At 46.9% G+C, this 27,284-nt stretch overlaps 1 protein-coding gene across 5 annotated transcripts in view; it reads right to left on the bottom strand.

Annotated features, from left to right (window-relative positions):
* The window catches only part of lypd6 (LY6/PLAUR domain containing 6), a 197,275-nt gene that overhangs the window by 18,278 nt on the left and 151,713 nt on the right, over nt 1–27,284 (bottom strand). For 3 of the 5 annotated variants that reach the window (XM_055638702.1, XM_055638701.1, XM_055638699.1), the window contains exon 2: nt 19,796–19,977. The exons of the other annotated variants lie outside the window; for them this stretch is intronic. In XM_055638702.1, coding sequence (XP_055494677.1) covers nt 19,796–19,913 — 118 coding nt within the window. In that variant the 5' untranslated portion in view covers nt 19,914–19,977. The remainder of the gene's footprint in view (nt 1–19,795; nt 19,978–27,284) is intronic. 5 annotated transcript variants of the gene reach the window in all.

Below are 27,284 nucleotides of genomic sequence, written 5' to 3'. Positions count from 1 at the left end.
GATTGAAAAAAAAGAGAGAATCTGGTTGGCCAACATAATATTAAACAACTGGTATGTAAAAATGGAAACCTAAGCAAAATATCCCTGGGGACCCCTTGTCTGGCACGACGACCCTGTTTATAGAGAGAGGGGGGGATAAGGAACAAATTCGGGAGAGAAACACAATTGGAAATAGTGTAGAATACCTCCCCCATGTCCTGGCCACCAGTCACTAACAGCAGGAGCTACGACGCTAAGATCCCATGAAGAGGAAGGGGCTCCAGTACTCCTACAGGGAAGGGCAATCCACAGAAGAAGGAATAAATGATAAGGAAGATGAGGAAGAAGAAGGGAGAGGGCTTAAGGCAGAAGAGGAAGAGCAGTAATGAATCCAGCAGTGAGATAGTTAAACAACACAGAGCCCCAGATAAAGAGAAGCAGCAGATAAATAATAAGACTGAAAAGGGGAAAAGCAGGATGTCGAGCTGGTGGCATTCGAGGCACTGTACCTTAATGGCTCGTTTTCACGGGGCGACTTGACGCAAGATGTAGCCAGAGTGGAGTGGTCGTGGTCTAGCACGATATCACACGATATAACGGGGGTAGAGTAAAGAGTTCCCACGGTACTCGGCAATTCTGTCATTTGTGCGAGTGACTTGTCCGTCTCCCGATCTTTCCCGAATGAACATCGTGGACTGTAGTGTAGTTAATCACGTGGCACAAATGATGTTACTTTGTTGTCACACACTATATTCGTTTTTTTCACCCGAGCTCTTTAATGAGCTGAAGAATAATCTGTGTTTTTTTAGACAAATGTTGTTTGGTGTGATGCACCTTCTCTCAATATGTGCAAGAAGTCGTCTTTTTATTTTGTCAAATATGAATAAACACTGTCTCACATTGACCGTGATGATTGTGTTATTTTATGAACTACTGAGAGGTGAAACTTTCAGTCTGAAGAAGGCTCTCGACCCGAAACGCCACCCGTTCCTTCTCTCCAGAGATGCTGCCTGTCCCGCTGAGTTGCTCCAAGCAACTGGTGTCTATCTTCAAAGGACTGACCAGGACTGCCTCTCTCTCTCTCTCTCTCTCTCTCTCTCTCTCTCTCTCTCTCTCTCTCTCTCCCTCCCTCTCTCTCACACAGGCATGAATGGATGAACTCCGCGGGCCAGGCAGCATCTACGGAGGGAAATGGACAGGCGACCCTTTCTTCAGGCTGCCTTATGTCTCTACCCCCACCCCCCCCCCTCCTCACCCCAACTCCCACCCACACACACGAATGCTGGAGAAACTCAGCGGGTGCAGCGGGCCGAAACGTCACCCATTCCTTCTCCCCAAAGATGCTGCCTGCCGTCGAACTCATTCTCTTTAAACCGGCATCTGCTGTTCCTTCCGAAACATACACAAGAAATAAGCAACTTTTCGGACCCAAACGTTGCCTATTTCCTTCGTGCCATAGATGCTACTGCACCCGCTGAGTTTCTCCAGCATTTGTGTGTCTGGGTGGGAGTTGGGGGGGGGTAGAGAGATAAGGCAGCCTGAAGAAAGGCTCGCCTGTCAATTTCCCTCCGTAGATGCTGCCTGACCCGCGGAGTTCCTTCAGTTAGAAACTGCTTTCAGACAAAAAGAGACACACTGACATTAATGAAATGCTTGTTAGCTAGTTTTATTAGATTTGTATGTAAATAGCAAACTGGCTGGATTCACTCTATCCAACTTCCGGGTTCACCGTTGGCAGGAGTTCCCACGGTGACCGCAAGAGTTACTACGGATATCGCACTGGCCACTACGTTCATAAAATGTTGCAATGTTCAACCACAAGTGTACAAGTCACTCTTGGACAAATTCAAACATGTTTGAATTTTCTCCCGAGTACCCAAGTTACACGATTACCTGCCGTTAGCGCCACGGTGGTCCACGAATGCCGTACTGTTACCGCACGAGGTTCCCACGGCGTTAAACTCTGGTTACCTCTTGCGTCAAGTCGCCCCGTGAAAAGGGGGTTTAACTACCCCGCAAGGATCAAGACTGCTCACTTTTGCCCCAAGAAATTTAACATTTTGCAGCCAACAGTCAGTACAATTTAAAACAAAACTTGAAACAAAAGACTCTGACCTGTTTGCAAATACAGAGCTCGTCTCCCTGGTGGAGAGAGAGGGGAAAGTCTGTGAATAATTGGGCAAGTGTGAGGTGTGGCAAGATACTGACTGACAGTGAATCGAACCAATCTCATTTCTGGGCTTGGTTAATTTCTACCGGCAGTGGATACATTGAATTATTTATTGCTGGTTTCTCCGCCAGGGCACCGCAACAATTCTCTCTCTAACTCTCTCACTCCAACAAGAAAAAGACTTTCGCAACTTAAAAACAGCGCTCGCTACTGCACCAGCTGCTGCATGCTTAATCCTCCCAGTTCAACTGGCCTATTATTAAGTGCTATGCCCATATAAGTGGCCACAACAAAGTCTCCCGGGGGAATGCCCTTGCTGACATTACTGCCCACACAGCAGATTACGAATTCTGCACATTGGTCCCCACAGAACCAAAGATTCTAGTAGACAGAACGGTTCTGTCAGACAAGGGAATGTAAAGTTAATTAATGTAAAGTTCTGCCATGTAAAAAGATCTTTGGAAATGAGGGGGCTGCACCATTGACCCTTTGATAAACCTCTGGCTGACCCCTCTCGGACACATTTGTACCTGATGTTTTACTACAGCGTTCCCCTATAGCTTCTTTGTTCTACAGATCTCGGGGCAGCGACTCCTCACGCGCTGAATATACTCCTCATAAGTTCTCCTCCTACAGCTCCGTTCCACTATAGGATCACGCACTGAATTTTCTCATCACTGTTGGCGCAGCTCGTGAAGCCCTGCGCGCTCATTCCAGCTGTGGGTTTCCAGAGTCAGAAGCCGCTTCTCTCTCTCTCTTCATTTGGCAGCCTGGCTCCTCAATCGACTGGTCCCCCCGCTGCATTTCACTGCCCTCAGATCGCTCCGTGCCTCGCACTCGGCCCGCCACCCCCCTCCCCTCTCTCCTCTCTCTCTCCCCCCCCCCCCTCTCTCTCTCTCTCTCTCCCCTCTCTCTCTCTCTCTCTCTCTATCTCCTCTCCCCTAAGTACTCCCTACTCATCAGACGGGTTAAACCAACTGTGAGGACAGTTAAAGTCTGGTCAGAGGAAGCGGACTTCACACTTCAGCAGTGTTTTGGAAACACTGACTGGAAGGCGTTTGCAGCCCAGGCCACCCTTGACTCTCACACGGACATTGATTCCTATACATCCTCTGTTCTGGACTTTATAAACTCCACCATCAATAGTGTCACCTCCCTCAAACAGGTGACCATATACCCGAATCAGAAGCCATGGATGAACAGCGAGGTCAGGCTACTGCTGAAAGCACGGGACACCGCTTTCAGGTCAGGCGATGCTCGAGCCTACAGTTCATCCAGGGCTAACCTGAAGAGGGGCATCAGGAAGGCCAAGCACTGCCATAAGCTCAGGATTGAGGAGCACTTCAACAACAACTCCGACCCCCGACGCATGTGGCAAGGCATCCAGGCCATCACGGACTACAGACCCTCCAACATCACCCCCACATCCAGCGACGCCTCCTTCCTTGAGGAGCTTAATCACTTCTATGGCCGCTTCGACAGGGACAATCTAGAGACAGCCATCAAGGCTGTGCTACCTGCCGATCACCAACCCCTCACACTCACCCCCTACGACGTGTACGTGGCACTGAGTAGGACTAATGCACGTAAGGCTGCTGGCCCTGACGGCATCCCCGGGCGCGTGCTCAGTGCCTGTGCTGCGCAGCTGACAGACGTCTGGACTGACATCTTCAACCTGTCACTTGCCCAAGCAGTTGTCCCCACTTGCCTTAAAACCACCTCCATCGTGCCAGTGCCAAAACACTCCACTGCGGCAAGCCTCAACGACTTCCGCCCAGTTGCACTTACCCCCATCATCACCAAGTGCTTCGAGAGGCTGGTCCTGGCACACCTCAAAAGCTGCCTACCCCCCACACTGGATCCCTATCAGTTTGCCTACCGCAAGAACAGGAGTACGGAGGATGCCATCTCAACAGCACTTCACTCCGCCCTCTCCCACCTCGACAACAGAGACACTTACATAAGAATGCTGTTCATCGATTACAGCTCAGCATTCAACACCATTATACCATCAAAACTGATCACCAAACTCGGTAACCTGGGCATCGACCCCTCCCTCTGCAACTGGATACTGGACTTTCTAACCAACAGACCCCAGTCTGTGAGGTTAGACAAGCACACCTCTTCAACCCTCACCCTGAACACTGGCGTTCCACAGGGCTGTGTGCTGAGCCCCCTCCTCTACTCCCTCTTCACCTATGACTGCACACCTGTACATGGTACTAACACCATCATCAAGTATGCAGATGATACAACGGTGATTGGCCTCATCAGCAACAACGATGAGCTGGCCTACAGGGAGGAGGTCCAGCACTTAGCAGCATGGTGCGCTGACAACAACCTGGCCCTTAACTCCAAGAAGACCAAGGAGCTCATTGTAGACTTCAGGAAGTCCAGAGGCGGCACGCACACCCCCATCCACATTAACGGGACGGAGGTGGGACGTGTTTCTAGCTTCAGGTTCCTGGGAGTCAACATCTCCGATGACCTCTCTTGGACCCACAATACCTCTACTCTGATCAAGAAGGCTCATCAGCGTCTCTTCTTCCTGAGGAGACTGAAGAAGGTCCATCTGTCTCCTCAGATCCTGGTGAACTTCTACCGCTGCACCATCGAGAGCATCCTTACCAACTGCATCACAGTATGGTATGGCAACTGCTCTGTCTCCGACCGGAAGGCATTGCAGAGGGTGGTGAAAATTGCCCAATGCATCACCGGTTCCTCGCTCCCCTCCATTGAGTCTGTCCAAAGCAAGCGCTGTCTGCGGAGGGCGCTCAGCATCGCCAAGGACTGCTCTCACCCCAACCATGGACTGTTTACCCTCCTACCATCTGGGAGGCGCTACAGGTCTCTCCGTTGCCAAACCAGCAGGTCGAGGAACAGCTTCTTTCCGGCGGCTGTCACTCTACTCAACAACGTACCTCGGTGACCCACCCACCCTCCCTCTCCTCCTCCCTTCCATCATCCCTCTCCCTCTGTCTCCTGCCCTTCTGTCTCTGCCTCTCTCTGTCTTTCCCCATTCTCCCTCTGCCCTCACTCTCTACAAACCTCCCCCCCCCCCCCCCCCCCCCCCCTGTAGATGCGCCTGCGAGTTGGGGGCTACGCGTCAGTGGTTAGGGCAGTTATGGGGTAAAATAAATAAATAATATTAATATAATATCAAGGGGGTAGTTAGTGTGCGTGTGTGTGGGGGTGACAAGTGTGTGTGACGCTGCATGCCGCCCCCCCCCCCCCCCCCCCCCCCCCACAAAGACGCATTGGAGGAACAGCACCTCATATTCCGCTTGGGGAGTCTGCATCCTGCGGGCATGAACATTGAATTATCCCAATTTTGTTCGTTTTTGCTGTCTCCTCCCATCCCTCAGCCCTCGGGCTCCTCGTCCTCCTTTTTCCTTCCTTCTTCCCGCCACCCCCTATCAGTCTGAAGAAGGGTTTCAGCCCGAAACTTTGCCTATTTCCTTCGCTCCATAGATGCTGCTGCACCCGCTGAGTTTCTCCAGCATTTTTGTGTACCTCCAATGGGTCTGAACTTGGTCTAGTATTATTATAAAACTCTGATCGTGGATGTGGATGTATATGTGTATTTACTTGTGTGTTTTTTTCTGTGATTCACATCTCCTCGAAAACCTGATGCAGTAACGGTGAAATGTTTGCATATTCCAGTAGAGATTTACCTCATGATCTTCAAAATCACCCCATCTGAAAATTTGATTCAATATTTCTTGAGTTATTTCTTCAAATTGTTTACAAATCTGAGATCTGTTTAAAATCTAATGAGCTGGGTGACGTCACAACGGCGTGCTCCTCGCGGCCAGCTGCGCAGAGTTTTCAATCGCAGCCTGCTGGGCATTGTTGTTGCACGCAACGCGACTTACGTTAACCCCCCCCCCACCCAGTTCTTCAAATGACACATTCTAGCACCTCGGCTCAGCTTTCCTGAGAACTCCTGAGAACTCCCGAGAGCTGCCGAGAGCTTTGTACTAGAGTCGGGCCCAGAACTAGAGCTCTCTCTCTCTCTCTCCCCGGGCTCTCTCTGCTTTTTGCAGCCTGCTCGCTCGCCCAGCTCCCATCCGCCTCTCCCCCCCTCCACCTCTCCCCCCCCTCCTCCTCTCCCCCCCCCTCCCCCCCTCTCCTCCCTCTCCCACCCTCCCTTCCCCTCTCACTCCACCTCCCCCGTGTGTGTGGGGGGGGTTTAGTGTGTGTGTGATGTCGCAGGCCACCCCCCCCCCCTCCCCCCGCCGCAACCTTGCGTTAAGGGGATGGGACCCCAACGGGTCCCCCTTGGTCTGGTTAATCATATAATAGTAGGATTAAACGAGTACTTACCAGTATGAAGTTTGATCTGTATTTTATGAGGAGTTATGGTGAGGTATTATGTGAAGAACCCAGCTCTACTGCGCATGCGGCATACTTCGAAGCAGCGGTGTGAAATCACAGGATAGACACAATATTTGAAGTAAGATAGTAAAGATCACGAGACATCAGTTTATTAGTTTGATCTATATAATGAGGGTGGGAGCGGCGGGCACGTAATACCTCACCGTAACTCCTCATAAAATACAGATCAAACTTCATACTGGTAAGTACTCGTTTAATCCTACTATTTTACTTCGGAGTCACGTGAGTGATTCCGTGAAGACTTCAAAGGTCTGTGATTTCAAACCGTGTAACAGTTTTTATTTCACTCACTGCCGAAGTTTATGAGGGAGGAAGTGTTATCGTAATCAACCAGTGGATCTGCTTTCAAAAGAAACAGAAAGGTATTTGTTAACAATAACAACATAAAGAGCTCCTCTGAGCTTAAATTAATATTGCAGTTTGTAATATTCTCCTGCAATTAAATCAGGTTTATCAACGGTTTATAATAAAAAATGTTCAGAACGTCGTTCCCTTGACCATCCTGCTGTATTGAAAATGTGGTCAACCGGGATGTCCATTCGTTCAGCCGCTGATACCAATGCTGCCCTAGTGGAATGGGATTAAATGTATTATTATCTATTCTGGCAGCTTTCAGTACCTGTTTGAGCCACCTTGGAGTGGTTTGGCTCGTACCCCGTCTTGGGTTACTGTGGTTGACCCATAGGCTTTCCTCTCCCTCTAAGATTGTGTGTTGTGTCTATATATAGTAGTAGATGGGTCACCACACTCAACCTGGACTCTGGTGGGTAGGCCCGTACCCCACCAGTGAATTGGGCGTTCCTGGTCCATATAGCCATATAACGACTACAGCACGGAAAACACAGGCGATCTCGACCCTACTAGTTCGTGCCGAACTCATAATCTCGCCTAGTCCCAAATACCTGCGAGTTAGATTTTACCAGACCTAAATATGAACGTGATGCGTCCGGGGTAATCACCATGTATCTAGTCTAGTTTATGGAGTGACCGGACTCTGTGAGCGTGTACGAGAGCCATAAGCATGAGCGTTTTTTTTTTTGTTTGTTTAAAACATAGATTAAGCAAGCTGAGGGATCTGGCTGGTGCCATTCTCTGAGATATGTCAATATCACACCAATATCCCATACATGGGTATATACCTGGGTGTTTGGGGCTTATATTATAGTTGCCCTTCATAAGTTTACCTTCAGTGGATGGGATCCCATGCTCCGCTGTCATGCTGTTTTAGATAAGCAGATAAGGCGCTTCATGCTGTATTTACGGCATTGTAACTCACCTTTTGGTCATGGTGTAGATGTTCCAGGAACTCCAATACGTCAGTGGTTGAATAATTCGGTATGTTGTCCCTGCGTCGTGGCAGTATTTTACCCATGTTAGCTTTTAGTGACTGTTCGCAGGGATGCCGACATGGTGGTCCCTTGGATAATCCCAGTCCCTGGTAAGGTCTATTCAAACCCTGCACCCAGGAGTTTGATGTTTCCCTGGCATGGGTGGCTTGTGCCTGATACTGGGTTGAGTCAGCAACCATGGTCCACTAGGGAAATCCATAGGTGACTCGCCCACCGTGTCGTGATGAACTGGGAACCATGGCTGTGTAGGCCGGTCGGGCACGTTCAATATCTCGGAGACTCCCATCTGTATTCCGAAGTGCCCGTCTGATGAGGCAGAAGGGAGGAAGGCAAAGCAGAAATTCCCCCTTCCAGCGTGTAGGCATCTATCGCTGCTGCCTCTAATCTGGTTCCCAAGTCACATACATAGGTTACTGGTGATTCCGTCTTGTGCAACCAAATTGATATCTGGCTTTCAAACTGCTTAATACCTTTAGCAGATATTTTGGGTTTAACATCTATTCAATGTAATCATAAATTTACCCCGTGACCTGGTGTCTCCCACTGTGTTCTAGCTTCCTAGGACATAGGCAGCTGATAGTTAAAATGTCTTTTGACACATCATTGCCAGATTTGTTTGACCAATTTGATGCACAACAATGATTATTATGCTCCCCATATGGTTGATATAAGCCACCACCATAGTATTATCAATCTGTAACCACATATGTACGTGCTGCATTTGAAATGCATATGTTTTTTAGCCCAATAGGCGCTCACCAATCCCAAGTAGTTGATGCCCGGTATGTGTAGTAACGATGTTTGTGAATTGGTCCATCTGTTACCTGTGCTGGATATGGAGTTTAGTTGCTCCCCAGCCTAAAGTATTGGCATCGGTTTTTAATAACCAAATTGGGATTGGTGATGATAATAGGGCTGAAAACTATGCCAAATAGATGTCTACCCACCACCTTAGTTGTGATATAGCTTCAGTGGGTTCATTCATAATTTGATTATAGTGACCCAAGTACCTAGGCAAAGTAACAGTCATATGGACGAATTATTATTGAAGCCCAGATAATCCTTGGTAGTTAACGCTTCAATACTGGTTTATCTGGGCGTGGGATAAACCTCAGAGCTTAGGGAGCTGTTTCGTAGCTAGAACTGCTGCCACAGCTAATTCCTTTGTTTCCCCTAATATGAGGATATCATCCAATATATGCCATGATTATGCTTGTTTTCTTAATATTTTCATGGCCGTTTGATATTTATAATAGATTTAGGGCAGAAGTTAGACCATAGGGACTGCTCTATGCTCCCATGGTTGCCCTAACCGGGATATCCATTATCCAGGTAAAATTTTTAGGTATCTATAATGATCCTAGTGTATGGGTATAAGATAGTTAGCATCTTCCATATCAATGCTCCCCTTAGGTATCCTTGGGAGATCAGATGCCTGGCAGTGACAAAAACCCATCTCCATCTTAAAGTGTATATATACTCAACAGATTTATTTAGTGATATTAGATCAATGATGATGCTACATTCACCATCTTTTGTAGTTTCCAATGGTTCATGTTTACTCCCATGATCCGTTTAGTAATGAGCCTTTCTAGTTCAGCTTGACCTTCTCACTTCTCTTTTCTTAGAGGGAGAAAGTGCCCTTTGGGCGCATTGCTGAACTGGCGGTAATATGCCCAATTTGAATTCGTTTTTATCCTCTAATACTGTTGAGTTTATTTTAGTTATTTGTGACAGCATCCCATGCTTTATTAACAAGTGTAAATGCCCCCCCCCCCCCCCCCCCCAGTTAGTAGAACACCCTTGTTTAGTGTAAACTGGGAGGAACCAGACTACCTACCTCCATGTTTGTTGTTTTTTCATGAAGGCCTAGTTTACTGGTATGCTGGTGCTGTCGGTGGGGCGGCGCATCTTCCCACGGCTCCGCTCTGGGCCCCGTCTAAAAAGAACTTTGGGGGTAATGTGAAGCGGTCGCCAGGCTTTCACCAGTCCTTGTTTGATATCGCTGGTGGATGCCGAGGGGTGCTGCCAGCTGGGTGTTGGATGCGATGTCCTGCTCGTTCCATGGCCTGCCTTCATGAGGCGCACAGGTTTAGCTGCCTCTCCTCCCGCAGCAGCGGTTTGCATAGCCCCATATATTTGGGGTTGCGGGCAGGTCTATATGCACCATTGTTCAGTCGAGTATCCCAAATTTGGGAACATCTTAGGCGTCAGCACCCTGGTAGTGCAATGGGATAGTCTCATCCTGGGAGAGTATAATCCGTGGAAAAAACGAGCAAAGGCGGTAACATCTTGACCCTTCTGTAGAATTCGCTGCTTGTCTGCGAGTCCGCTGACCCAGCTGCCTGCGGATTTGCCTCTGGAAAGGCCTGCTCCTGCAGGGCTTTGTTGGGAAGATGGTCGCGTGGAGGAGCCATGTAGTGGCCCACGACACCCAGTAGCTCTTCCTGATCCTGCTCCCCTGGCATACTGCTGTTCTCGTCCGCCTGCCCAGCGTTTAAGCCAGCCCAGCCCTGGCCTCCTTAGCTAGCCTCAAAAGAGGGAGCAAAAGGGTGTGCTATAAATTGGAGGAGGCATAGCTCAAACTCCGCTGTTGCATCAATCCCTCGACAAGGGAGATGGCTAGTGCAATAGCACTGGGGTAGGAGTCAGCTCCCTTGGCATTCAGCCAGTGCCCCTTTATTCCTGGAGGTGAACTCCATGACCTCCTCTGGCTTGGGGAGACAGACATACTTATTTTTGCTGTCTCCAACCTGTTCCAGTTTTGGAGGAAGTTGGCTCCTGTAGAACCTGTTGAATTGGGAAGATTTTTCTCTTACCTGTATGCAGAGGCTGCCTGCCGTTTTCCAGGCGGCATTGTGGCGGTTCCCGGGCGGCGATTCTCTTTGTCAGGAGTCTGCAGGGCTGCCGGTCGGGTTTTTAAAACTTCCCGCCGGTCCGCTGCTGTTACCAAACAGCTGTTCAGCGGACCGGCAATAGCGCAGCTCCTTGCAGCGGTCCGCAGCGTTTGCGGTCCGGGTAGCGCCTTTTCCCCGTCCACTGTCGGCTCCACGCTGGAGTCGAAACGGGGCCGCTCACCATGCCTCTCTACTTTGCTCCCCCTGGAGCAAAAACCACAAGGCCCGATTAAGGTAAGTACTTACCTCTCGTCCTTGGATGCGGGAGCTGCCCGACTCCCGCTGGCGGCGTTCTGCACAGCTGTGCGTAATGCCGCATGCGCAGTAGAGCTGGGTTCTTCATGGAATCACTCACGTGACTCCGAAGTAAAATTAAGAAATAGGATGTCAATGAGTGAGTTTGCTCATTTAGGTGATAAATCTTTGGAGAGTCTCATGTGTTTTAAATGTAGTATCTCTTTAAGAAATTGCAGCTGTGTGGGCACAGTTATTTTCTTTTCCTTTGCTCGTTGGAAATGCATTAGCTATCTATGTGGAAATGAACTGGTTATTCTCTGTCTTCTCAACTTTTATTAAACAGCGGATGTGGCTCAGCAAAGAGACTGTTCATTTTCTTCGCCGCATAACCTGGCATTAGGATTGGTGACCTTGTCGGTATTTTAAGTTTGTTTTCTTCCTATTTCTTACCTTTTTGAATTGAATTGAAGAGAGATCTGAATTGCGCACTGGCCATGTGGAATTCAGATTGAGGTATTGGGTGAGAATTGGAAATGCCTTTATCTCAGGAAAAATCTATTCATTTGAAATTGTGAATTTGGGGAGATAGATTGAAAGAATTGGGAATAATTTTTAAATACTTTTTTTCTTTATAATGACCTATTTTTAAACGGTCTGCCTTGTGCGTAGTTAAAGAGTTTAAGTAAAGCATTGATTGAGACTGGACAGGACCTTAGTGATGAATTAATTACATATGCACAGCAATTGACCCAAACCTTGTCAATCTTACAGAAACCACTGAACCAGAGAAACGCAGAAACCACTATCAGCTGACCATAACGCCGAATCCTTACAACCAGGAGATCATGAACTGATAAGAAATTGAGATCGGAGGAAATTGGGAGAACGGTGGAAGGAGCCCTTCCCAGTACTATTGACTACACTTAACTTAATACAAAATAATTGGAAACTGGAAAAAGGAAGTATGAACTTGGATGTCTTCCTGCAAGACTGGGGGTAAAAGAAAGCCATGCACAAAAATAAAAAAAGGCCAGTATTTACGGGATCTTGTTAAAACCAGCCATGAACATACGCGAACGCATCTCACTGAATTATATATGTGCCTCCCTAATCCCAGATACTTGGAAGGAGTCTCCCCCTGGTTGAATAAACTTGAACAATTAACAGTGACCCCTTATTTGTTCTTTGGGGTCCCGGGATTAGGAATAAAACCAAAGGGATTGATTTGAGATGGGAGACACCTCACTTAATCGTAGCTACTACAGCAACAGCAAAAGAAATAGGAAAACTGATAAAATGGCTGAAGGACAAATAGACAATTCATGTTTTAAAGTTGCCAATTACACAGAAGGAAAGATCACATGGGTCAGAAAGGAATGGGACACTATGAAAAACAACATCTGCCTACTGGGGATCTGCCTACTGTGGCTCTGGTGCAAGTACCCTATGAACAAAGCATAAGAATCATGCCATGAATTAAAACAAAGGTACACAAAAATGCTGGAGAAACTCAGCGGGTGCAGCGGCATCTATGGAGCGAAGGAAATAGGTGACGTTTAGGGCCGAAACCCTTCTTCAGACTGATGGGGGGTGGGGGGGAGAAGGAAGGAAAAAGGGAGGAGGAGGAGCCCGAGGGCGGGTGGATGGGAGGAGACAGCTCGAGGGTTAAGGAAGGGAAGGAGACAGCAAGGGCTAGCAAAATTGGGAGAATTCAATGTTCATGCCATCCGGGCGCAAGCAACCCAGGCGGAATATGAGGTGCTGTTCTTCCAATTTCCGGTGTTGCTCACTCTGGCAATGGAGGAGACCCAGGACAGAGAGGTCGGATTGGGAATGGGAGGGGATGTTGAAGTGTTGAGCCACCGGGAGTTCAGGTAGATTATTGCGGACTGAGCGGAGGTGTTTGGCGAAACGATCGCCCAACCTCTGCTTAGTCTCACCGATGTAAATCAGCTGGCATCTAGAGCAGCGGATGCAGTAGATGAGGTTGGAGGAGATACAGGTGAACTTTTGTCGCACCTGGAACGACTGCTTGGGTCCTTGAATGGAGTCGAGGGGGGAGGTGAAGGGACAGGTGTTGCATTTCTTGCGATTGCAACGGAAAGTGCCCGGGGAGAGGGTGGTACGGGAGAGAAGGGAAGAATTGACAAGGGAGTTGCGGAGGGAGCGGTCTTTGCGGAAGGCAGACATGGGGGGAGATGGGAAGATGTGGCGAGTGGTGGGGTCACGTTGGAGGTGGCGGAAATGGCGGAGGACTATTTGTTGTATTTGCCGGCTGGTGGGGTGAAAGGTGAGGACTAGGGGGACTACCCTTGTTGCGAGTGCGGGGATGGGGAAGGAGAGCAGTGTTGCGGGGTATGGATGAGACCCTGGTGCGAACCTCATCTATGGTGGAGGAGGGAAATCCCCGTTCCCTGAAGAGCGAGGACATTCCCGATGCCCTGGTGTGGAACGTCTCATCCTGGGAACAGATGCGGCGTAGGCGGAGGAATTGGGAGTAGGGGCAGGGTGGGAAGACGTGTAGTCCAGATAGCCATGTGAGTCAGTGGGTTTGTAGTGTATGTCGGTCAGAAGTCTGTCCCCTGCGATGGAGATGGTGAGGTCAAGGAATGGTAGGGAAGTAGTAGGGACTTAAAACAATATTGACTAGCCCCGGAGGCTGAAGAAGGGATAGCTATGGTCTTTATGATTGACATGATTTACTTTATTGCAACAAACACTATTAGTAAAAATGCCAAGTCTGATTAATAGATCTCAAAAGTGGGAAGACGTAATGAATGGTGTTTTGTCCTTTGAGCGTGAGAGTCACACATTTCAGCCAATTCTCACGCTGATGACAGAATTCTCACGCTGCCCTCAGTCCCTGCGCAGTTTGTCTTTTTGCGCCACATCTCAGCGATCTGTGCAGTCTGTGGAAGAGCGTCAGTTGGCAGCTGTTTTCATTGACAAGTAACGTGGCAAAGCTCATGTTTGGCATTCTCATGCCCTATGTTGGGTAAATGTGAATATCTTTATAATTTGGTATTATTTGGAAGATTTGGAAATGTAACGTGAGAGGTAGATGGTTCATTGGTAGGAAGGAACTGCAGATACGGATTAAACCAAAGATAGACACAAAATGCTGGAGTAACTCAGTGGGATAGGCAGCATCCGTGGAGAGAGGAATGGGTGACGTTTCAGGTCAAGGTCCTTGTGTCTATCTTCTGGATCATTGGTAAGCAAGGATAATCAACAATGGGATTTATTTCATCATCTCATGGCAGTGCACCACTTGCTCCAGTATGGGTAGAAATGGGCTGCATCCCAATAAAACACCTAAAAAATTGAAATAAAATACATCCAATGCTATTTTTGATTTGCTCTATTACTCTCAGTTCTGATCTTGGGTCATCAATTAAAATGGGAGACCTGTGTTAGTTCAATCTGAACTACATCCAACTTCCCTAGTTTGCCAAGAATCATTGTTATTTCAACATTGTTGACAGTAAATATCAACACTCAAGATCATCACTACATTAGCTTTGAGAATTTACCAGCAAATCTGATACTGGCTTGAACAAATATGCTGACTTTAGATAGAATTGCCCGTCCAGCTATAATTATGTAGGTAATACAATAGGCTCTCGAATTTGGGCCTGTTCATTGTCTTGAATGGCCCTTTGTCCCCAAATCCATAGCTTAAAAAAAACTGACAGGCAATTAAACCCCCACAAAGGGAAAAACATATCACAAGGTGGATGCAGGAGGAAATATTCAGTAAAAAAGATGCCTCGGGCAATCTGAATGAAAGCAGTCCATTTGATTATGTTAGCTGATCCACATCTGATATGTCATGGGGGATTGCTGGAGCTACTTGGTGATGCCATTGAATTTTCTTCATTGAGACTATAAAACATATAAAACTCTTAAGGGATTGGACAGGTTGGATGCAGGAAAAATGTTCCCGATGTTGGGGGTCCAGAACCAGGGGTCACATTTTAAGAATAAGGGGTAAGGCGGAGATGAGGAAAAACGTTTTCACCCAGAGATTTGTGAATCTGTGGAATTCTCTGCCACAGAAGGCATTGGAGGCCAATTAATTGGATGTTTTCAAGAGAGAGTAATGAGCCCGTCCCACTTAGGCGACTGCAGGAGAATATGCAGTCGCCACATGTTCGCAGGTTGTTGTTGCCGGAGAGTCGCCTTCATGGTCGTGAGGAGTTCCCGCATTCTGGGAACTAGTCGCGGCCTCATTATGGTTGCCGTCAATTTTTCAACATGTTGAAAAATTAGTGGCGACTAGAATGAAGCCACCCTGGAGAGTAGCGAGAATTCTCGAGCCGTAGGTAAGTCGGCAGGAGTTCCTAGTGGGTTGCCAGGAGGTCGAAGGTTCTCAGAGGTTCTCGTAGGTTGTAGCCAGTGCTGACTGGTGAATTTCATTGGCTCATTGGGGATTAAAAAAGGTACAAAGGATACAAAGGACATTTATTATCACATACACCAAATTGTGTAGTGAAATTTGACTTGCCATTGCAGCACACGAATAAAGATAAGACACAACATTAAAGAATTTAACAATAAACATAAAAACATCCCCCCACAATGGGTTCAATCTGTGGGGGGAAGCAGCAAAGTCCAGTCCCATCCCCTGTTCACCCATAATCGGGCCTATTGTGGCCTCCGCAGCCAGTCCGACATTTTCAGGCCCTCTTGCTGGAAAGCTGGAACTCCGACGTCAGGTGAGCACTCCTCAGCGGCTTGGAGATGTCTGGAGTGGCCGCCTCCTCCCCGGAGACCGCGGGACCCAAAGTCCTCAGGCCGCGCTGGTTGGAACTCCGACTCTGGCGATCTCGGATCCCAGGCTCCGCGGTGTTTTAAATCCAGCGCCGCCCGCGGCCGGACGCCCGCAGCCACAGCTCCTCGATGTTGGAGTCGGCGGTTACAGCACTCCGGGGCTTAACGCACGGCGACCCGGTAAGGCATCGCCCGCTCCGTGATGGTGTCCCTGCACTGTTCTGCCACCAAAGCTGTAGTTCCGGCCAGTCCCGACAGGAAAGGTCGTTCCAGTCCGATGGTAGGCTGCGAGGAAGGGGGAGAAGAAGCAGCTCGGAGGGAAGCTGCCTCTCCGACCAGGAAATAAAGTTTCCCCCTTTCCCCCCACCCATCACATAAAAGACTAGAAGACCTCCAAAATATGTGTGTTATGATTGTGTTTATAATTTGTTTGGTTGTTTTGTTGTTTGTCTTTTGCACAAAAGTCCGCGAGCATTGCCACTTTCATTTCACTGCACATCTCGTATGTGTATGTGACAAATAAACTTGACTTGACTTGACTTGACTTGAAACAAACACTTTAACAAACTAAAATTTTTAAAAAGAGTGAAAGGACTAACAGCTGCTGGCAGGGCAGCCATACTCAACGGCACCCCCGACGGTAAGCAGTAATTTTCAGAACCAATGTTAACTGACCGGTAACGTTAAATGTCCGCCGAGCTTCACAGCCGTGTATCTCTGGCTTCTTAAAAGTTGTCTCCACTCCTTCTCCCCCTAAGCGGGGGGAGCGCTGTCTAAAAAATTCATATGGGCTGGTGAAGGAAGCAATGTGTTTGTGTGTGTTCCAATCTGACTGTCGCCGTTCCAGTTCCCGGTTGTTCAGGCGACTGCCGGCAACTTGACAGTCGCTGGCACTCGCTAGAAAATCACCTAAGTGGGACAGGCCCAATAGACATAGACCATATGGCTAACAGAGCCAAGGGATATGGGGAGAAAGCAGGAAACAGGTACTGTTTCGGGATGATCAGCCATGAACATATTGAGTGGTGGTGTTGGCTCGAAGGGCCAAATGGCCTACTCCTGCACCTATTTTCTATGTTTCTGTGTTTCAAAGACCTCAGCATTTCACACAGTTGGTACAGCTGTTGAAGGCTCTTCACACTTTTATTCACACAGATTAATCAGCTCCCTGCATTCTGTTTTCAAATGTGCAGTCCTCAGGAATAAACAATATTCACAGAAAATAATATGCCCCACAGCAGAGCCTTCTCAATTATTACTGACAGCTCATGAAATTAGCAGTAAATTCCTGCGGCAGAATACTTGGTCCATTTTCCAAATATAATCATTAGAAATTTGTTCAAGAGCAATAGGATTGCAAGGCAATGATGGTGAATGCAATTGACTTTTATTTGTCGACAATATTTAAGGGAATAAAACACTACAAGAGATCAAATATAGAAGTTGGCAGGTCATGTTGCAGTTGTATAAGGCGTTGGTGAGGCCGCATTTGGAGTATTCTGTTCAATTCTGGGCACCATGTTATAGGAAAGATATCGTCAAGCTGCTAAGAGTACATAGAAGATTTACAAGGATGTTGCCAGGGCTAAAGGGTCTGAGCTATACGCAGAGGTTGAGTAGGCTGGGACTCTATTCCTTGGAGCGCTGGAAGAGGAGGGGTGATCTTATTGAGGCGTAGAAAATCACGAGAGGAATAGGTCGGGTATATGCAGAGTCTCTTGCCCAGGGTAGGTAAATAAAGGACCAGAAGACATAGATTTATGTGAAGGGGAAAAGTTTTAATAGGAATCTGAGGGGTAATGTTTTCACACAAAAGGTGGTGGGGGTATGGAACAAGTTGCCAGTGGAGGTAATTGAGGCAGGGACCATCCCAACATTTAAGAAATAGTTAAACAGGCACATGGATAGGACAGGTTTGGAGGGATGTGGACCAAACGCAGGCAGTTGGGAGTAGTGTAGCTGGGACATCTTGGCCATTGTGGGCAAGTTCAATGAGATCGCTCAATGAGAATTGTGAGGTGTATACTAAAGGGACACATTTGTCTGAATGGCATATTTCAAGGATTAAATCCTCGGCCTCTTTTGAGGGCTGGAGGTAAGACTGCATGAAGTAAAACAGGATTCCCATCCACTACTTTGCTATGCTGTTGATTGTGCCTCAAATCCCAGCTAATAAATGCTGGTGATGTAAGAAAGGCACGTCCTTCTGAGTGGAGGATTTCAGACGTCTAAATTGAGTCCGAGTGTTCAAAAAAGAAAACAATGTGAAGGTAATGAATGCCTTTGTGACTTTCAGTCTTGGTACGTATTAGCTCCCATGACCAGAGCTGGATCCCTCAATTTTTGGCTGGCCTGGAACACTTCAGAACTAGTGATACAATGATGCCCCACAGCTCCAGTAACCCAGGGTCAATCCTGACCTTTGGTGCTGATTGTATGCAGTTTGCATTTCATCCCTGGGACCTCTTGGGTTTGTTCCTTATGCTTCACTTTCTTCCCACATCCCAAAGACATACAGTTTTGGTTCATTAATCATTATTAATTGTATTTAATGTGTAGCTGGGTGGTCGAATCAGAAGTAATTAACGGGAATGTGGGGAGAATGGGTGACAGAGAAATCAATGGAAATAGACCTAAAATGCTGGAGTAACTCAGAGAGACAGGCAGCACTGGAGAGAACAAATGGGTAACGTCTTAAGTCGAGACTGAAAGTCAGGGGAGAGGGAAACTAGAGATATGGAAGGGTACAAAGAGAATCTAACGTGTGAAAATGACAGATCAAAGCAGGCGATGGTCAAAGAAATGTAGATTGGTTCAATGTTGGCTGAGGGGAAGCTGACAACAACACAGTAAAATTAATCAGGAGGGCAGTGAAACTAGTCAGAGAACTAGGATAGGGGAGGAATGGAGTGAGAGGGAAAGCAAGGGTTTCAATATTCATGATGCTTGGTTGTATGCTGCCCAATATGAGGTGCTGTTCCTCCAATTTGCATTTGGCCTCACTCCGACAGTGGAGGAGGTCCATGGCAGAAAGGTCAGTATGCGAATGGGAGGGGGAGTTAAAGTGTTTAGCAACAGGTAGGTCGCATAGGCCGTGGCGGACTGAGCTAAGGTGTTCAGCAAAATGATCTACACTTGGTCTCTTTATGAAGGTATATAATATCAGGAGTGGAATAAATAGGGTATTTTTCCAGACTAGGAGAATCAATGACTAGTAGGCATAGAATTAAAGTCAGAGGGGAAAGATTTAACAGGAACATGAGGGGCAACCTTTACGCACAGTACGGTGATGGCAGTATGGAACAATCTGCCAGAGAAAATAATTGAGGCAGGCAGAATAAATCTATTATTATTTAAAAGTCTGTGGCTGCCGCCTGCCATCCGTCCGTCCGGCTGCCGCTGCCTTTCTTCCTTTTGATTCGCTGCTCCTTCCTATCAGCTTCCAACACACTTCAAAACAAAGTTGCAAGACAGGAACACTCTGAACTTTTCACCTCAATGGGATATCACAGCAAGTGCTTCAACAGGAGGGAGAGGGCCAATTGGTATTGAAATTGGAACTGCTGCAGCAGGCAGGGGAGGTGCAATTGGATTTGTTTTTCAATCCACTGCTGAGGGAGGCAGGGGAGTGCTGGAATCTTACATTTGGGAATGGCTTCAGTTCCGTTAGAGGAGACGGGTGCATGGTGGAATATTGGGTTGGGGATGACACCATTGGGGGAGCAGACCCAACGGGTCTGCACTTGGTCTAGTAACATTTAAAAGACATTTAGACTGGTACATGGATAGGAAAGGGTTAGAGGGATATGGCCCAAACATGGGTAAATGGGACTAGCTTCAATGGGGCCTTTTGGTCAGCATGGACAAGTTGGGCCGAAGGGCCTTTTTCTGTGGTCTATGACTCTAATTTTTTTTTAAAACGACTGTGTTATTCATTAATACTTCCATATTGATCAACAAAAATGACAGTAATGGCACATTTTCCTCCTTACTTGAAGGATGGAGGTAGATGATATCTTTTACTGTGAAGTCCCGAGGCTGGATCAGCTTCAGGCAGTCAGCAATGAAACTCAGCAGCAAGACCCAGGCCAGTCCCGGCCGGGCTTCCATTGCTCCTCTTGGCCTTGACCATGCAGATCACCAATGAGATTCCTCCTTCTTTGGTACAAAGGACCTAAAAACAAGGAAGCAGCAAGTTGAGAGGATGGCCGCACGTCGAGCTAAGAGCCAGTCACACATGGAGATACATCGGATAAAGTTTCACACTCCACTCCCCTCCCGCAGCACCTTCCCAGACCTGTGGTCTTCCAACTTGGCTGAAAACATTCATGTACAAGCCCCTAGAGCCGTTGGGATAAACGGGATCGGGACATTACCCGAAGGATTGGCAGACGGCGTCACTGGAGATGAGCTGGAGAAGTCGGACGCGAGGAGCAAGAACCGGTGGGAGGGTGAACCAGGTTAATGCCCGCAGTACCTTCAGGAGGTGCCCCAGGGGGTGACCGGGTGAGGAGAGGAGCGGGATAGCAATGTGTAGGAACAGTTCTAGTACATCGAGCACCAGGCCAACCGGCCTTTGGACTTTGAATTACAGATTATAGAGGAGCTCTGCTCCGTGATCTTTGCTTTGAATAATGGCACCAAAAATGGCGGCGCCTGCATGTGTAATATATGCAGGAAGAATTTCACTGCAAAGTTGCACTTGTGACAAATAAATCACAATTAACGTTTGACTATTGAGATGAGACTTCAACGCATAAGCCACAGGACAAAGGATTTTGATTTTGATCAAAGGCACATCAAAACAGCCCAGCTGATTTGCTTTGGCAATTGACTGACAACGCAGGCAGACCAAGCTTGCCAGCACGCCAAGTACTGTGTTGTGGATGCCGACTGATCGCAGTGTGATGAGGGGCTCCATAGCTAACAGGTTGTGGAGGTGGGGAGGAGAAAGATGATCAGTCCGAGGCAGTTGCATCATTTACCGAGCTAAACAATAAAAATTCATCAAAATAAAAGTCACCATTCTTGAAAACCCTCTTTTTTTTGCAGCATTTCCTTGGGGCTACGTTTCTGAATACTTTGACTGGATACAATTTTATTTTCTGCTCGAGGTACATAAATGTCAAATCCACTTAGGAGTTACGAGCTGAACCTTTGCCTCAGTGGGTTCCATCTGATTGATTCTTCCAGCTCCTCATTGACCGCAGCTTCAGACTGACACTATTATAACGGCGTGGCCTTTGCTTTGCTGCCATGCCCGTAAAATTAACTGACAAATTCACGAAGCAAAGGATACAATTGCTCATTTGTCTGGGATGATTAACGCCGGGATATGTTTTCTTCGCCATCACCAGATGAGGACACAAAAGCTTTCAGCTTCCTGGGGGCCAGGGAACGTTTTTTATAAATATTTCCCCTTCCAGCTCACTGCACCTTTAAAAAAAAGGTTGATTCTCCCAAATTATAAACCACTTTGTGAACACACCAGGGCCTAAAGCAGGCGCACCATTGACCCTTATAATTCGTTCCGATTTTGCCTGCAGTTAGATTACATTACCAGCAGGTCAGAGGGAAAACCAGTGCCGTCTGCTTCACTTTGGTTCATTACATTCTGTAAAACACTTACTAAAGAGGGTGAGCAGAAGGACTCCATTGAACATCAGGAAGGAAGGAGGCAACCTTTTTTTAAATGATGTAAATGTTCCACAGGTCAATATCCATCTATTCAATATATAGTTTGTGTTGTGCTGCAAACTTCAATTTGCCAAGCCTGTTCCGTACAGGTTTTGTGTGTCAAGCAGCTGATATGATATTTGATTATTCAGATTGGAGGAATTAGATTGATATTCAAAGTATTTTTTGTGATGCCAATATCTCCATTGTATGTATCAAATCTGCCAGAAACTAATGATCAGAATATCCCAAATATGTAATAACAAAGGGTTGCAGAATCTTACTGAAAACAAACTCCACTCATCTATATTTATTATCAATCTTCAAAAGATAATGGGTGTCATGCGGTGCAGCAGTAGAGCTGCTGTCTTACAATACCAGAGACCCCGGTTCGATGCTGACTATGGGTGCTGTCTGTGTGGAGTTTATACGTTCTACCTGTGACTGCGTGGGTTTTCTTGCCATAGTGGGACTACAGAGAAGGTTCACCAGACTGATTCCTGGGATGTCAGGACTTTCATATGAAGAAAGACTGGGTAGATTCGGCTTGTACTCGCTAGAATTTAGAAGATTGAGGGGGGATCTTATAGAAACTTACAAAATTCTTAAGGGGTTGGACAAGCTAGATGCAGGAAGATTGTTCCCGATGTTGGGGAAGTCCAGAACAAGGGGTCACAGTTTAAGGATAAGGGGGAAATCTTTTAGGACCGAGATGAGGAAAACATTTTTCACACAGAGAGTGGTGTAATCTCTGGAATTCTCTGCCACAGAAGGTAGTTGAGGCCAGTTCATTGGCTATATTTAAGAGGGAGTTAGATGTGGCCCTTGTGGTTAAAGGGATCAGGGGGTATGGAGAGAAGGCAGGTACAGGATACTGAGTTTGAATTTTAGACATATTTGTCAGACACGTGGTTAAGTTGCTATTTAGATTTATGATATTAGATAAGATTTAGATTATTAAAAGATATTTAGCCTAAATATTTTATTGTAGCCTAAATTTTGTGTGGTTTAATTATATTAGAAGTCCAGTAATTGTTTCAGTTAATGCATGAGTAAAGTCCCACAAACCGTGATTTATTAAATTATAGCATTAGTCAGTTGAGGCATTTTGACTTGAATATAGTCATGGAATTCACATGAAAAGCAGACAGAATTTGTACTTAAACATCTCTTTTCACAGACAGCATCTTCAAAATTAAGATTGGAGGCCCATTTCGAGTTCTGGTGAGAAATGTCAGTCTGGATTATGTGCATACGGTTTGGGAGGGGTGGGACTTGAACCAATAACCTCCTGACCCAAAGGCAAGAGTACTTCCAACCGAGTCTAAGTACTTGTTATGCGATTTGACGACCTTCTGCAATTATGTTTTCCATCATATGGTTTGGGTATTAACTTGATTGACTGACAGATATCCTGGGGTTAAAATTGTATCATGTTACATTGTAAAAGTCCAATTCAGTGGCTAACCTCCCAAGCAGTGTTTGGGAGAATGTCCGAGGCCTTATTGTTCTAGGCTTTGTAGAGATATGTTGCATGACTGCATTAAACAGGGGCTAAGTCGTACCTTGAACAAACCAATAAGGTATGTAGAAAGGAACTGCTGGAGGAACTCAGTGTTACTGAGAAAAAGAATGGGTGGCGTTTCGGGTCTGACGAAGGATCCCGACACAAAACAACACCCATTTTGTTTCTCCAGAGATGCTGCCAGACCTGCTGAGTTAAGGGACTGTCCCACTTGGCTGTCATTTATGCGACAGGCCGGTCGTGACTGCCGCGCGCATCATCGCGTGTCTTAATGCATCATGCGTCTTCATGCGTGATGTCATTTGAATACCCAGTTTAAGATATTTACCCAATTTATGATATTTATGGTGATTTTCTAAAATGTTCCCGTTTCTTGAGTGGTGCTAGCAATTGGAAAACTGCAGATGTAATGCCCCTATTCAAAAAAAGAGGTGAATGAAAAGTAGCAAGCTGCAGACCAAATTAATCCATAGGAAGGAACTGCAGATGCTGGTTTAAATTGAAGATAGACACAAAATGCAAGAGTAACTCGGCGGTACAGGGAGCATCTCTGGAGAGAAGGAATGGATGATGTTTCGGGTCGAGACACTTCTTCAGTCTGAAGAAAGGTCTCGACCCGGAACGTCACCCATTGCTTCTCTCCAGAGATGCTGCTGGTCCCGCTGAGTTACTCCTGCATTTTGTATCGTTTATCTGGTTTGCTCTTCCATTTCTACCAACTGCACCCCTTCTCATGTCATTCGTTCATCCAGCTGTAGGAGAGACAACATTTGTCTTTTTAACCTCTTCCTTACCCACAATCCAGGGACCCAAGCAGTCATTGCAAGTGAAGCATCAATTCACTTTTGCACTTTCCGGTTTAGTGTATTTTGGTGTTCACCACGTAGTTTTCTCTATGAAACTGTGCAAATTTTTAAATCGCGCACGCTTATATCCATGACGCGTTAAAGGCGGGCTGACTGCGTATGGGCGGCGCGCAGCGGCGCATGGTTATGCACGATGCCCTAATCTTGCATCACCACATGCTACACGTACGAGGTCAGGACGCCTGCGTGCAATCGCAATGCGCCCGCGTGCGTATGCGATACTTCGCGGCGGAGGCGAGCGAAGATTTTGTGCCCTACAAAATCCTGAAGTGCTGCGCGATTCCGTACGCAACTCCATACCCCTCCGCGCTTCTCCTTGCGACCGTCCCGCGCGGCCCACACGCTACCCGTGCGTCTCAACGCGACGACAAGGTCGCGTAAATGGTGTGCAAATGACTGCCAAGTGGGACAGGCCCTTTACTCCAGCAGTTTGTGTCTATCTTATTGCTGGATTTGAGGCCGGTGGTAACTTAGTGGATGCAACTATCAGGACACAGTAATAAAAGACAAAGCAATAGGAAATATTTACATTTCTATAGTCCCTTCACAATTCTTGGTGTTCTATGGAACTTTTCACTATCATCATCCATGAGGCAAGCAGCCAATTTGTGCACAGTAAGCCACCACAAATAGGAATGTGACAAAAAAAAGTGCTGGAGTAACTCAATGGGTCAGGCAGCATCTCTGGAGAATATGGGTAGGTAACACTTCGGGTTCAGAAATCGAAACGTCACCTATCTATGTCATCTAGAGATGCTCTGATCCACTGAGTTACTCCAGTACTTTTTTCTTTTTACTTTTTGTTTTGTAAACCAGCATCTGCAGCTCCTTGTTTCTGCATTTTAGGAATGTGACGAGGTTGACGGCAGGAGACTGACTAAGATGCAAGGGATATTCCCTCAGTGAAATAGTTGGTGGATTTGCCATAACCATATGCAGCAGAGTTATAGAGAGTCATAGAGTGGATACAGTGTGGAAACAGGCCATTGCAGCTTGCAGGCCCCAGTTTAGACTGTGCAGTTCTTTGTCTATCTATGTTAGACTGCCAGCCTTAATTCTCATGTTCAAGACTCTAGGGTGAGGTTGAAACCCATAGCTTGACTCAGTGCCAAACGTGCTATAATTATTCATGCTGTGTTGTTTTTCTACTGCCTGCCAATTTGACTGCACCAAAATACCCAGGCAGTGACCTGTGTCTTCAGGAAACCTGTAACACCGTTTCATTAACTTTTCTAGAAGCTGGATTCTCACAATTATTTTGGGACTCTTGTACCTCTCTCCCAGCATAACTATGGGCACCATATCTGAGGAAGGATGTGCTGGCTCTGGAGAGGGTCCAGAGGAGGTTTACAAGAATGATCCCAGGAAGGAGTAGGTTAACCTATGATGAGCGTTTGTCGGCACTGGGCCTACATTCACTGGAGTTTGGAAGAATGAGGGAACACCTCATTGAAAGGTACAGAATAGTGAAAGGCTTGGATAGAGTGAATATGCCGAGGATGTTCCCACTAATAGGAGAGTCTAAGGCTAGAGGTCATAGCCTCAAAATTAAAGGACGTTATTTGCCACAGAAGGCTGTGGAGTCAAAGTCAGGGGCTACATTTAAGGCAGAGATAGATAGATTCTTGACTAGTACAGATGTCAGAGGTTATGGGGAGAAGGCAAGAGAATGGGGTTAGGAGGGAGAGATAGATCAACCATGATTGAATGGCGGAATAGACGATGGGCCGAATGGCCTAATTCTACTCCTATCACTTATCATTTTATGATCTCATGACTACTGCTGGCACCAAAGTGTTTCATAAGAAGGAGGGGCCTAGCAAGGTGTTTGGAGGGGGTGATGTCAGGCTGAACATGGAGCACTCCACCCCTACTTGCCCAGATCTTCACACATACATCTTCTGGTGGAGGTCAGTGACTACATCCCAACTTGATAGGGAATTCTAAATATCAACAGTGAGGAACTTCAGTCGCAAATCCACTTCCTCATCACCCACAGGATGCACTGTGTGAAACATGAGGTGCTGCAGTAACTCAGCGGATCAGGCAGCCTCTCTGCGGGAATAGACTGCTGATGTTTTACATTGTAGTAGACTGGGGAGAAAACTGGAGAGAAAAAAAGTGGGGATGGGTCAAATCCTGGAAGTGATAGGTGGATACAGGGGTGAGGGGGTATGATTAACAAATGGGTGGGATGGATGACGGATGCAAGGGATGAAAAGGAGACAAAAGGGTGTCAGATGAGTGAAATGAATAGCCAGAGGGAGGGTTATTTGGGTGGACGGTAAGGGGTGAGTGGAGGGGGAGGGGGAGGGGGTGGGGGAGATGGGATGAGATTGGGAAATATAGGTGCAAACCAGGGTGGGGGATGTACAGTAAAGAGAATGGGGGTTGTTACTGAAAATTGGAGAATTCAATCTTCATTGAGTGGATAAAGTTGCATTTTGCATGTCACTTTGTGCACAGGGTGATCTGGGAACCTGTCGTGGCAGTATCTTCAAACGACTGCATGCCCTGTAAAGTGGCTTACTTGTCTGTGCAGTTATCATGTTTCACATTGAAATTGTATCCCCAAGCTAATGCCGGTGTAGATCGAACGCTACGTGTTTCTCTGTATTTGCTTTTTATGGTGCGCTCTCTGGCATTGTCACGCAGACGGAGGATCTCTGGAAGTCACGTGCATGCAGGTTGTACAATTGCCAGTTGGAAAACTGCCAGTGTGGATCCAGGTGAGGAGAGGTAGATTAGTGGATGGAGATACATGGGGGATAAAGTGGTGGAGATAACAGAGGCTGGGATGTGATTTGTGGTGTGGTTAAGGGGATTCAGATGAGAGAATCTGATGGGAAAGTGCAGTCAGAGTAAAATAATTGAGAGGGTGCAGTGGGAAGAAAGTGGTGCTGTTGAGCAGATAGACTTGGCGGGGAAGAAGCTGGAAGAGAGATGCAGATTACTCCATGACTATTGCAGGAAAGATGTTCCCCATGTTGGGGGAAGTTCGAGAACCAGGGGTCACAGTTTAAGAATAAGGGGTAGGCCATTTAGGACTGAGACAAGGAAAGACTTTTTCACCCAGAGAGTTGTGAATCTGTGGAATTTTCTGCCACAGAAGGCAGTGGAGGCCAATTCACTGGACATGTTCGAGAGAGTTAGATATAGCTCTCAGGACTAATGGAATCAAGGGATATGGGGTAAAAGCAGAAACAAGGTACTGATTCTAGATGATCAGCCATGATCATATTGAATGGTGGTACTGGCTCGAACGGCCGAATGGCCTACTCCTGCGCCTACTTTCTATGTTTCTACGAGGTGGTCAACAGATCCATATGCAACTGAATTATGCATACATATAGATATGCTTACAAGATAATGCTTACAAGATTATCACAGAATGTACAGATGAAATTATTGCTC

The sequence above is a fragment of the Leucoraja erinacea genome, chromosome 7 (assembly GCF_028641065.1).
Source record: "Leucoraja erinacea ecotype New England chromosome 7, Leri_hhj_1, whole genome shotgun sequence".
Classification (NCBI taxonomy): Eukaryota; Metazoa; Chordata; class Chondrichthyes; order Rajiformes; family Rajidae; genus Leucoraja; species Leucoraja erinaceus.
The sequence above is the reverse complement of the archived record's forward strand: the minus strand, read 5'-3'. Positions and strand labels throughout refer to the sequence as shown.